At 39.3% G+C, this 13,291-nt stretch overlaps 1 protein-coding gene across 1 annotated transcript; it reads right to left on the bottom strand.

Annotated features, from left to right (window-relative positions):
- Window positions 1–231: 231 nt before the first annotated feature.
- LOC133798176 (cytosolic endo-beta-N-acetylglucosaminidase 1) lies at window positions 232–12,922 on the bottom strand. The gene is made up of 11 exons (XM_062236385.1): window positions 12,280–12,922; window positions 11,088–11,225; window positions 10,691–10,800; window positions 10,355–10,466; window positions 10,133–10,240; window positions 9,714–9,826; window positions 9,167–9,248; window positions 8,961–9,041; window positions 7,575–7,630; window positions 1,455–1,590; window positions 232–1,208 (listed from the first exon to the last, which is right to left on the bottom strand). The coding sequence occupies exons 1-11, from the start codon at window positions 12,829–12,831 to the stop codon at window positions 468–470; spliced, it is 2,229 nt and encodes a 742-aa protein (XP_062092369.1). The 5' UTR covers window positions 12,832–12,922; the 3' UTR covers window positions 232–467.
- Window positions 12,923–13,291: the final 369 nt, after the last annotated feature.

The following is a 13,291-nucleotide window of genomic DNA, read 5'->3' on the forward strand; positions in this document are numbered from 1 at the left end:
CTTTACTTGAATAGTTCGAAGGTGAGTCTGGATCCATCAACCAAGAGTTTAGATTAGAGGGCTCTTCTGAATCAGCACTAGAATTTATTTCAAGTTTATGATAGTGGTTGTCACTTAATGTTTTAAACACTCCAGCTTCTCCACATATTGGTTAAAAACATGCATTAAAGTCACTTTTTTCCTTGAGACAATATAGTGAGGATCAGACTAAAGTGAAAGCAGAGGTAGGGGTAGTCTAAGAAATAATAACCATAGCAGCTTCCTTAAGATGGACATTCACTAGTAATGTTCAAATAAAAAAGACAACTCGTAGTGATAAAAATTGATGACTTTAGTGAACCATCATACTTTGGATTAATGTCCTCGTTATTAAGCATTCTTATTGTTGTTTTACACCATGCTGCGTACTGCATAGGTAGGCAAACCTTGCTTCTTCATGATGTGAAGGAGACATTTCAAGAACAGAACTAGTAACACATATAATGTTGCTGATCTTTAGGGGGTTGGTTCAAATGGTAAGAGGGGGAAGCATCTAGTGTCTGGCTGCTCCCATCAACACTGCACACTTGAATGAAAAATGTGACACCAGAACTCCCAGAGGGAATTGAGTAGTCAGCAACATAAAACGCTTGAACTCGTGCCACTCCAAGGAACTCACTTGCTGCTTCTAGCTTTCCAGACGGGTCTGCATCTACTTTCTTTGCATAAATATTGTATTTTGGGAAGGTAGAATCATTCCCATCTTTCAAATTCCAAATGATCTTTACACTCACAGTCTGAGCACCATCAGAACCTGGAGTCCATTTGATGTGTTCTTCCTTAAAAGCCCATGAGGAAGAGGGTGGAAAATTTGATTTCTGTTCTGAACTTTTGACTGTTATGTGGCCAAGCACTGCATAGTACTCGGCTGAGGCCGTACTTTGATCTGAAGAGTTACTGTCATCTAATTTCACAATCCGAGGGTCTGGCTTGTAGCAAAAAGCAGAGATTTCTGTTAATGTGTGTCCACTAAGTGAGATACTACTCGCCTGTATGGTCCATCCTGAAGAAGCTCCGAAATTTTCTAGTTCACGTGTTGTGACCACTCTGCTAAATTTGCTTGAGAGATGATCTACTTTTCCCGGTGCAAGAAGTACAGCCTTTTTTTCTCCTGCCCCGGTAGAGAAATTGAGATTTAGGCCTAGTAGAGAATTTGCCTTAGATTTCACCTGCATTAATCAAATTAGAGAAAAAATTTAGGAATTTGTAAATTACATATTATCAGATTGGATAATGTTAGACGAAATGTCATCTCAGTTTATTCAGATTGAGTTAGTATGAGAATTTAAAACAAGCTGATGCATAGTGTTTTTCTTGAATAATCAAAGCTGAAACATCATATATATCAAGTAAATAAATAATATGTGAGGATTTTGTTCGGTAGGCAGCTTTAAATCAACAGATGAGAAGCTTACAGAATATGTAAAATAAAGAGGTGAGTTCCCCAAAGGAAGCTCTCCGAGAAAGAGTCTTGTTGTGAAATCAGCACTGCCTTTAAGACTTCCTTTGAATGTGATGTTACTTCCGCCTCTGTAAGATCCTTCCTTGAGACTAATTCACAGATGTTGTTTAACACATTAAGCTTGTTACAGACAAGAAAACATAAAATGTAGAAGTAAATAAAAAAAGCTAAGCAAATTGGGCAGGCCACAATCTTTTTGTTTTTACTAGAGTGAATGGACTAGCCAATAAAACAGGCAGCACTACTATAGTCTGTACTTTGTGGTTACCTATCACAATAAGCCATTCATAAAAATTGTTTTTCATGGTGCATTTACATATTAACTGATGGAATATGGAAAATCATTTTTTATTGTCCACCCCATTGCCATTCCATCCGTAGTGATGTGTTAGGCCTCCATTGACTTATGTCTATAGTAGAAAGGGTATAAAAGGGACACGTGTTGCTGACGTAGGGGAATAAGATTTTAGACAGTTAGTTATAGGAGAAGGGACTGTCTAGGAGGGGGTGCACAGTAAGAATTGGTAAGGGGTATATCCAAATCCAGCAAGGAGGGAATCGGGTAGCAAGTGAGTTGAGCATTGTAACCTGTTTGGGGGAGAGAACTAGGCTCTCGAATTCCTAGATATCAATACAATCAAGGCTCACCCATTCTTTTCTCTTTCATTTCCATTTTCTATTCTATTTTCTGGGCTGTTTGCAATTATCTGTGCAGGTTCATCCTATCAAATTGGTATCAGAGATTAGATCCAGATGGGACCTAAGAAGGCTGACAATCCGAATGAGATGTGGGAGGACAAGCTGGAAGCAGTGCAATCAGAATTTCAGAAAGGGCTCACAGAGGTTAGATCTGATTTTCAGCAATTACCCAGGGAAATCGACTTGCTGAAAACAGAAATTCAAAGGCTACCTGCGATTGAGAAGAAGATGGACTATCTAGTTACTCACTTAGCTCAGCTGATGCAAGTAGCAGGGAAGGCGACAGTGGAGGGGACAGCGACCACCATTGATCGTCAAAGGTGCGCAGTTGAGGGCGAATCGCACCAACTGCCGACTACTCATTCTCCAATGCCTCATCCAAGTCCATCGCACTCGAGGAAATCTGAACAGCCACCACAAGCAGTTGGCCAGACCGATTCTTCATATGCGGGTCTGGACCACGGTCAAGATTATCGGCCTCCACGAATGGAGTTGCCACTCTTTGCGGGAGAGAATCCGGAGGGGTGGATTTACAAAGTGGAACGCTATTTTTTGCTGAGCCGTATGACGGAACCGGTTATGCTAGAGGCGGCCATCGTGGGTTTGGAAGGTGATGCGTTGACGTGGTTTCAGTGGGAACACCAACGGCGGCCAATAACATCTTGGGCGACCCTTAAAGAAAGACTGTTAATGCGATTTCGAGCCGCACCTATCGGATCAGTTTCAGAAGAGTTTATGTCCCTGGTTCAAACTTCTACAGTCAGAGAATATCGATTGAAGTGGGAAGCATTAGCCTCCAGGGTCCCCGATGTACCTGACCATATCTTAGAAGGGAGCTTTGTGAAGGGTCTAAGAGACGACATCAGAGGGGCTCTGCATATTTTACAGCCCTCAGGGTTGGCTAACATTATGGAGACTGCACAAAGGGTGGAAGAAGGCAATCAGTTCTGGGCTTCAGGTCTAAACCCTAGATCTCACCTTTCTCAGCCCACTTCCAGTTGGGGCCCAATCGTTGCTGGCCGGCCCAACCCCATTCCCCATTCGCTTCGTTCTGGATCTAATTTCCAGCCACCATTGATGCCTTTCCAACCGCCCCTGTCGCCGACCACCGTACCCAGCGCGCCTAAATCAGGGAAGCTGCCGACCGTGCGCCGCCTATCTGAGGCTGAATATCAGGAGAAGAAAGCCAGAGGGGTTTGTTTCAAATGTGACAAGAAATTCCACAGGGGCCATGAGTGTGAACAAAAATCACTCCAGATTTTGTTAACTGTAGATGAGGAAGAGGAAACAGTGATGAATGAGACACCACCATTATCGCCAGAATCCGAGGAGGCAGGGGGCTCTGATGAAACGCTTGCAACACTATCTCTTAACTCGCTGGTTGGGATTTCGTCGGCGCACACCATGAAACTGGCGGGGCGAATTGGACAGCGAACGGTGACGGTATTGATCGATAGCGGGGCGACACACAACTTTCTTTCGACAGAAATCGTTTCGGCAGCAGCGATTCCCATCACACCCACATCATGTTACGGCATATTACTGGGCACCGGAGGCAAAGTAAGGGCAGAGGGTATTTGTGCTCAAGTCGAGTTGGATCTTGGACCATTGAGAGTAGTAACGGATTTCTTACCACTAGAATTGGGTGGTGCGGATGTAATTCTCGGAATTAAGTGGTTAGAGACTTTGGGTAATATGCATGTTAATTGGAAGACTCTTGTCATGAAGTTTGAAGTAGCGGGTTCTTGGATTACTTTACAAGGAGACCCAAGCCTCTGTAAATCGCCAATTTCGCTGAAAGCTATGATCCATACAGTTGAACAAGAGGGTGGTGGTTTTTGGGTGCAATTATACTCGCTGGCCGCGATTTCAGAGGCGAATTCAGCGACTATTCCGACAGAAGTTGCCCAGATTTTGCAGAAATATCAGCCTGTTTTTTCTGTACCGCAAGGCCTTCCACCATCGCGGACCAAGGAGCACACTACTACGTTGAAGGAGGGAGTAGGGCCAGTTTCGGTAAGGCCATATCGCTACGCACAAGTACAAAAGGATGAGATTGAAAAGCTCGTGACAGAGATGTTGAATGCGGCATAATATGCCCAAGTGCAAGTCCTTTCTCAAGCCCAGTTTTATTAGTTCGGAAAAAAGATGGTAGTTGGAGGTTTTGTGTAGATTACCGGGCGTTAAATAGAGAAACGGTGGTTGATAAATTTCCAATACCAGTAATAGATGAACTATTGGATGAGTTACATGGAGCCCGGATATTCATTAAGCTGGATTTGAGGTCCGGTTACCATCAAATTCGCATGGCTGCCCAAGATGTACAAAAAACAGCATTCCGCACCCACGAGGGCACTACGAATTTCTTGTAATGCCATTTGGGCTCACAAACGCCCCAGCCACTTTCCAAGGATTGATGAATGAGGTGTTTAGAGCCTTTTTGCGTAAGTTTGTACTTGTATTTTTTGACGATATTTTGATTTACAGCGGGTCATTGGAAGAGCACGTCAGGCATTTGGAGCTGGTTTTACAAAAATTACAGGGGCAGCAACTCTATGTTAATGCAAAAAAGTGCTTGTTCGGCCAGCCAAAAGTAGAGTATTTGGGGCACATTATTTCTGAGCAGGGAGTGGCCGCCGATCCAGCAAAGTTAGAAGCAATGGCCAGCTGGCCGACCCCTCAAAACATCAAAAGCTTGCGTGGTTTTCTTGGCCTCACAGGATACTACCGCAAATTTGTGCAAGGATATGGAAGTATAGCTCGCCCACTGACGGACCAACTCAAAAAAGATGCTTTTGGCTGGACTGCGGAGGCCCAAGAAGCGTTTGAAAAGCTGAAAGAACGAATGTGTACAGTGCCAGTTTTAGCTCTTCCTGATTTTTCAGCACCTTTTATTGTTGAAGCCAACGCTTCCGGGACGGGTTTGGGGGCTGTTTTAATGCAAAAAAATAGACCAGTAGCTTTTTTCAGCCAAATACTTTCAGCAAGGAGGCGCACGAAATCTGTCTATGAAAGGGAGTTAATGGCTATCGTGTTAGCCATCCAAAAATGGAGACCATATTTAATGGGCAGAAAGTTTTTGTGAAGATTGATCAAAGGAGCTTAAAATACCTTTTGGAGCAGAGATTAATGGCGACTGAACATCAAAAATGGCTGACGAAGATATTGGTTTATGACTTTGAAATATTATATAGACCGGGGCGTGAGAACAAGGCAGCTGATGCACTTTCGCGGATGCATGAAGAACCGGTGTTGCTGGCCATTTCAGCCCCAAATATTCTGTCCATTCCAGATTTACAGGCTCATATCTCTTCAGATCCGACGCTGTCCAAAATACTAAAAGAGCTGGAAGAGGGAAAAGAAAGTGGCGGGTACACTTTATCACAGGGCTGTCTCAAGTTCAAAGGGCGTTTAGTAATTCCAGCAACATCTCCATTCATTCCAATCATCCTCCAAGAGTACCACGGCAGCAATTTAGGCGGACATTCAGGGATTTTTCGCACATTTCAGTGAATCGCCAAGCACCTTTACTGGCCAGGAATGCGCAGGGATATTCATAAGTTTGTAACAGAATGTCGTGTTTGTCAGCAACAAAAGTATGCCGCGCAATCCCCAGCGGGTCTACTCCAGCCATTGCCCATTCCAGACCAGATTTGGGAGGATATCTCAATGGATTTCATTGAGGGATTACCACTTTCGAATGGCTTTGACTCCATTTTTGTCGTAGTGGACAGATTGAGTAAGTATGGGCATTTTGTACCATTGCGACACCCATTTACAGCAGCTACAGTTGCTGCCATTTTTGTAAGGGAGGTAGTTAAATTACATGGTATTCCTAGATCTATTGTGTCGGATCGAGACAAGATTTTTCTCAGCCTATTTTGGAAGGAGCTCTTCAAGTTACAAGGGACATCATTGAATCGCAGCACAGCCTATCACCCACAATCGGACGGCCAAACGGAGGTCGTTAATAGGTGTTTGGAGACTTATCTTCGCTGCTTTGTAAGTTCTAAACCCAGCAAGTGGTCTACATGGATTCCTTGGGCCGAATATTGGTACAACACCACCTTTCATGTCTCGATAGGTATGACACCTTTCAAAGCTGTTTATCACCGCGATCCTCCTCCAATCATTCGACTTGAGCAGTACCGTACGCCCGTTTCAGCAGTGGAGCAGAATTTGAAGGAGCGGGATGACATCCTGGTTTTGTTAAAGGACAATTTGCAGCGGGCTCAGCAGAAAATGAAATTTCAGGCGGATAAGAAGCGAAGAGATGTTCAGTTCAATGTAGGAGACTTTGTGTATGTGAAGATGAGACCTCACCGCCGGCGGACAGTAGCAAAACGAGTGAATGAAAAGCTGGCTCCAAGATTTTTTGGGCCATTTCAGGTGCTGGAAAAAATCGGCCAGGCAGCTTATAAGCTGAAACTGCCTCTTGAAGCATCGATACATCCTGTTTTTCATGTATCGTTACTCCGGGCATCGCTGGGACCTACTCAGACAGCCACTCCACTTCCCCCAGGTTTGAAGGCTGATCTGGAATGGTTTTTAGAACCAGAAGCGGTGTTGGAAATACGGCCAGGGACACACAAGACAGCCCCACAAGCGTTGATCAAGTGGAAAAATCTGCCAGAATTCGAAGCTACTTGGGAAGATTTTAGCGTCATACAGGAGCAATTTCCAGACTTTCACCTTGAGGACAAGGTGCAACTTCGAGGGGACGGTATTGTTAGGCCTCCATTGACTTATGTCTATAGTAGAAAGGGTATAAAAGGGACACGTGTTGCTGATGTAGGGGAATAAGATTTTAGACAGTTAGTTATAGGAGAAGGGACTGTCTAGGAGGGGGTGCACAGTAAGAATTGGTAAGGGGTATATCCAAATCCAGCAAGGAGGGAATCGGGTAGCAAGTGAGTTGAGCATTGTAACCTGTTTGGGGGAGAGAACTAGGCTCTCGAATTCCTAGATATCAATACAATCAAGGCTCACCCATTCTTTTCTCTTTCATTTCCAATTTCTATTCTATTTTCTGTGCTGTTTGCAATTATCTGTGCAGGTTCATCCTATCATGATGATCAGCACTTGCTTTCATTTCAATCATGCATGACAAAATCCCTCTCTGTGATTGACACAGAATCTTGTGCCCATCACCATTTTTTATGACAAACCAAATAGACCATTCCGAATAGTTTGTAAACAGGTTTTCATGGGCTTTTTTAGATTTTTCATGACTTGAATAACTAGATCATTTACAAAGAAAAGAGAGGAGCTAAGAACTGAAAATTCATGCATACTATTAATTTTACCTACAACACTTTCCCTTTGAAAAATACAGTAATGAGCATCAAAATCTCAAGTGAAGCATCAAACTTACTCAACAAGCACTTTTATGTCATCGGTGGTAAAGCTGTTCTTGTACTCGAGAAACGGCTACAAAAAATGCAGGAGTTAGAAAACAAACTTAATAAGTTTATTAATAACAAAACTCAAATACCGTGCAGAGAAAAAAAGGAAGCACATATAAAAGTATTTTCCATCTGGGTTTCAATTTCACTCAATGTGTGGGTTCATCTAAGTGCTTAATTTTGTACCTGTGTTTTATATTACATCATTTACCGAGTAACAAACCAAATAATAAACCATAATGGATTATTTCCTATAGGTAGCTGAACCCATGATTCTAAAGCTACTGTAAGTGCCATGTTTTTCTATACTGTAGGTTGGCAAAATTATGATTCTTGTTATGTCTGGGAAGTTTTCAGATGCGTCTGTGATTTGGTACTATTGTCATATTTCAGTACGAGTGTTTCTAATAGTTTTTCTGTTACTTTGTTAAGTTGTCTCGTGCTTGTTGTTAGGGTAGTTTTAGTTTTCTTTAGGTATAAACAGGTTGTTCTGACCTAATGATAACTAACCCATTCATTTTAGATAGAGTGTTTTCTCTATCTTCATTTTGTCTTTTTTGGTTGTCTTTTGCTCTGATTTTCAGGTGAAGAAAATTCAGGAGCTTTCATGGAAGAACTAGGTGTTCTTGATTGAAGGGAGGGGTGTTTGTTTTGAGTAGTTGAGTTGCCTTGGAAAGTGTAGAGGGACTTAGAATGGAGTTAATATTAAACTCTTGTGTACAAAATGATTCACTTTATCCTTAAAATACATGTGAGGCCCACACAAATTTTAACTTTACCCTCTTAAAATTTGAACCAAACATAAGAAGGGATTTAGATTCCTATTCCCACATTTACTTTACCCCATACCAAACACCAGGGGATGTTGGAGTTCATACTGAAGGTAGTTTAGCTTTTGGAGTTCTAAAGGGATTTTAGAAGAGAAGCTCGAGTAGGATGCTTGAGATCATGTGAAGCGAATCCATACTTACAAGTGTAATTTTGATTGTAAAGTGTTGTTGATAACTTGTACAAACTGATTACTCTTAATAATGGATTACTTTTCCCTGGACGAGGTCCCAAGGATTAGCTATTGCAAAATGGTGAACCTTTTAAAAATCCCATGTATTCATCTACATTTACTTGCTGTCTTGATTCTTGAATATCATAGTTAAAATTGCTTAATTAGTCATATTGGTAGCGAAACCAATTTCAGCTACCAAATCAATTATTAATATTCTTGGCTTTTTGAGCACATCATAACCTTGACATGAAATGTTTTAATGAAAAGATATAGGAACTAAATACTCATGACAAGGTTAGAAAACATCACTGTAGAAGAAAGGGTCAAAAGTTATATTGTTACAGGTACATACCTGAAAGCCTTGACTTGAAAGGTTATTCCACGAAGAATCTAGAACTTGCAGTCCATCAACAGAGAAATGGTGACCCCGGCCCTGAAAAATCAGTATCAAGGTTTTTTTACTGGAATCAGATTTCTTCTGTTGACCAAGATAACCTAATTCATACAAATTGCTGTAAGAATCTGAAAGACAATTTTTTTTTTAAAGTAAGTTTTGACCTGATCAAAATTTGAGTGGAATGGTAGGACGCTAGGATAACGTTGTCCTATTCCCCACGATTTCTCCACAAGGCTCCACCAACTGCAGAACACGAATACATGACAATGAAGTACTCTTATAGTTGTAAAATAAACAATGTTTCAAAAATTAAGATGCTAATGTATCATCTGAGCCTAGAACAAAAGGTAGATTATTATGATTAGTAATAGAGAACTTGTGAGTTAAAAGCATGTATTTTCACAGTAATGGTATGTAAATAAAGTCTATGTGCAACAATAATTTATGAACCTGATTTGAAATACAAAAAAGTGAAAGGGACCCAAAATTTATAGCAGTAAAGGATTTGGACACAAACAAATCATATTTCAGTTTCCCAGTTTTCATCTTAAAGAAATTAAAAAGAAGCTCAAAGGTCTTTACAAGAAAAAGGCTCATAACATGAGAAATAGATATTAAAAATAAAATAAAAATAAGAAAATGGAAACAATTTATTATTGCAAGGTAAACTAAACTAGAATATGGGAGAACTTGCAACAAGGACATTACTGATTTTGAGCAGTCTGAAAATCTGGTGGCTGTTTAGTCTCATAGACCCATCCAGGAGCAAATACAGCTGCTGACACATCACCTTTTTTCAGCACATCAAGTGCGAAGTTTGTCTGTTACGTTTATAAGTTGTTAGGTTACAAGAACAATACATTAAGGAGAAATATATCGAAAAAGTGTAGAGTAAGCACTTAACAAATTGTGCCATCTCATATTTATACAAAGCAAGCAAGAGATGACATGTTATTTTTATTCTACCGATCAAATTCTATGATGTTCCAAATAAAAAGATTCATATATTGCACCTTCCAAAGTTTATCCTTAAAAGCTGTAATTAAATATGAGGCAGCTATGGAGTTATTGTTTGTAATACATCAAACTTCGATAAGGCAATGCTAGAGAGAGACTGGGACACATACATTCCATTGTCCACCACCAAAAGTATTCCTTCCAAATACATCTATGCCAAAGTAGACATCGTGCTTTCTATCCCCGGCAACAGCAGCTGAGCTACTAGGATAGTCTTCCTATCAATGAAAGAATAGACGTTCAAGCATAATGAACTGAAAACATTAACAAAAAGTTCAAGAAAGGTACAAAAGTCCTTCCAAAAAGACAAAATCAAGTTATAAGAACCATACCTGCCACCAGTAATTGAGAAAGATTCCATCACAAATATCAAAGAAAGGTTTATTTCTATGGTTCAGTTGATTTTGATAACTAAGGGAGCCGTTGACCGTGACACTGTCGTACCTACATAGCCGTTGATCAATTTTAACAAATTTTATTTTATTAGGTACTTTAAAGCTTTTACTAATGAAAAAACCAAAAATACAGAAAGAAGAAGATAATAACTTATCCTCAAAGAAAGAAAAGCACAAAACACAAATTGGAAACAAAAGAAACAAGTGATTTTGCTTGGTACAAAAGAAACAAGGAAAAAACAATAATTTAACATGATAAGTCTTTATTCTCACCATATGACTAAAGAGCCTGGAATTTTTGAATGCATAGTCTGAGTCAAATGGCTGATAAATGTTTTCAGATTTGGAATTTGGTTCACGTTTAACTTAACTTCCATGTTGAGCTGCAAATAACATATTCTATTGTCAACTATAAAGAATGAGAGGTTAATTTATTGAAATTACAACAACCAAAATACCAAGGAAATTGTTAATTTCAATGTCTTTTTTAGCTTTTATTGAAACAAAATAACGATAGCAACAACAACAGTAGTTAATGATGATGATAAAAGTATTTTAAGATGCACCTCCACATTTCAAGCTAGGGAGAAATAGTTAAGTCCTTGAATATCTTCAAATAAGAAAAGAAAGTAATGTAAAACCACATGTTTTTATGACAATTTTTATCTACCAGCCATCCATCAAAGCCCAAAGCTAAAGCGAGCTCTGTCAACCTATCAGCATACATTCGAGATGACTCTTCTGTTGCAAGCAACTTGTCGGCAATGGCTCTCCCCGCATCCCATTCAACAATGAAAGTTGCCAGTACCTTGAATTCAATTGTAATTACAAAACATGTTAGATACAACAATTTCTCCAATAATGGATTCATAAATGAGCTCACACCAAAATATTTAGTAATTCACTAGTAAAAATTAGCAACCAAGTATTAAATTCTTATTAATACTGAAAGGTAAACAAATACAGAGAACCAAAAAAACAGTTGTTAAGAATCGTGTAAATGCGTATTTAAGCAGCCCAACCATAGTACTTAACTCACAGCTTTTTCGTTTTCTTAATTTCTATTCAATTAGATAACTAAAATCATGTTCTGAACCATGAAGGGATTTCGCTTGTTGCAGAACCCAATCTTTGTTAGCTGGTAGCATAAAAGCCATTGCCCCACTAGTAACAATAAAAGTGATGGTACTGCTTTTTCTTAATTATTTATGTTCTCTAACAACCATTATTGTAATCTTTCTAAGACAGAACTAGACGTTAGTACTATAACTTGCATCCAATATCTAGTGGAATATACCCATTTTGTGTCCCTATATTTTTGCTTAATTCCACGATTCATCCAATGTTTAAAAAAATAAAAATACATTTTTGAACCTTCTGTTGAAAAATGGTCCCCTAAATCCGAATCCTATCAAAATATAATATTTGACCAAAAACGGTATAGACCCATATAACATTTGCACTATCTGAAATTTAATGAAAACAAATACAGGGGAAATTCACAGGGCCAACCCCATTAGTCCAAATTCTCTTAGCTTCACTGGGTCAACCAGTCTTTCTCTTTAACACGTTTCAGCCAACAGTCAAAACCAAATTTTGGGTTAAACGTACGTTCATCTTTGTACAAAAGTTCTTGATTAGATCACATTCTTACTCTCACCAATTAAAAATATTGAAACTTCAAAACACAAAGTACAATTGCATCACCCATATCCTAAAAAGTTATTTAAAAAAAATAATTGATCAAACAACTCCTCTACACCCAATAAGCTAAATCAATCATGGCTTTTACCAAATAAATAAATAAAAAGTGTATGCTAATATTATATATAAATATATATTATATTTAATTATAAATTTACCTTAACGCCATGTTGGTGAGCTGTATTAACCCATGAAACAGGAGGAAGAGCAACAAGATTATGAGAAAAGTAGACAAAAACATCGATCAGATGCCAATGCCATATAGAATAAGCCTCGCCATTAGTCCCTCCCTGGACCCACTTATCGTCTCCATACCCACCAGCCATATCATGGCACACAAGAAGTTGAGGCCTATCGGGCGACGACGCCGTCGTTCCATGTTGAAGTGGAACCGAAGCTTTGTTGAAGGGGTAGTGAAATGAGTCAAAGTAAGACCTCGACTCAAGCTCTTCAAGGGTTTTGATCGGGTAGGACACAGGCACCGATGGTTGAGTGGGGTCGAATGGTGGGGGATCAGAAGCAAGTGATTTGAGCTCTGAGTTTGAACTGGGTATTTGGAGCTCTGGGTCTGAGCTGGGTGATGTGAGCTCTGGGTCTGAACCGGGTGATTTGAGCTTCGGGATTGAACTGGGTGCTACCATCTTGATAACGAATAAGAAGAGCTTTTTTAGACTTTGGTGAAGTAGAGTGAGAAGTTTCTTCAGAAACATTGTTGATCGTCGGTTTAAATAAAACTGAAGAAGACGAAGAAGTACGGAACGGGTCGACAAATCAACGTCGGGAAGCGCGGCTTGGATTTTATTAAAAGTCTGTTACTAGTAGTTGCTTTTTTCTAATTCATCATAAATAAATTAATTAAAAAGAAAAAAAGACAATCATTTTCTTTTATATAAATAAAAAAACAAATAACTCAATTATTATAAAAAAAAAAACAAATAACTCAATTAATTAATTGTTTTTTTTTTCTACTTACACACAAAATTGATGCCAAATATAATATCAATAATTTGAGATGAAATGCTGAGGGAGGAGGAAGAGAATAAGTGCATAAATACAATTGAGAAGCAAAAAAATGAATCTATTCTAAAATAATATCAGCGATACACGTTATTCTCAAAATTTATACAGTGTAAATTTTGGTGGCCTTGTAAAAATATAAAATTTTCATTT

Source organism: Humulus lupulus, chromosome 8 (assembly GCF_963169125.1).
Source record: "Humulus lupulus chromosome 8, drHumLupu1.1, whole genome shotgun sequence".
Lineage (NCBI taxonomy): Eukaryota > Viridiplantae > Streptophyta > Magnoliopsida > Rosales > Cannabaceae > Humulus > Humulus lupulus.

What these genes read in the sequence shown, in the direction of transcription:
- LOC133798176 (XM_062236385.1), bottom strand. Translation starts at nt 12,831, where the DNA reads ATGTTTCTGAAGAAACTTCTCACTCTACTTCACCAAAGTCTAAAAAAG. An exon ending in CCAGGCTCTTTAGTCATATG is followed by an intron (nt 10,467 to 10,690) that starts GTGAGAATAAAG and finishes ACGGCTATGTAG; the next exon opens with GTACGACAGTGTCACGGTCA. An exon ending in GACATAAAAGTGCTTGTTGA is followed by an intron (nt 1,591 to 7,574) that starts GTAAGTTTGATG and finishes TCTGTGAATTAG; the next exon opens with TCTCAAGGAAGGATCTTACA.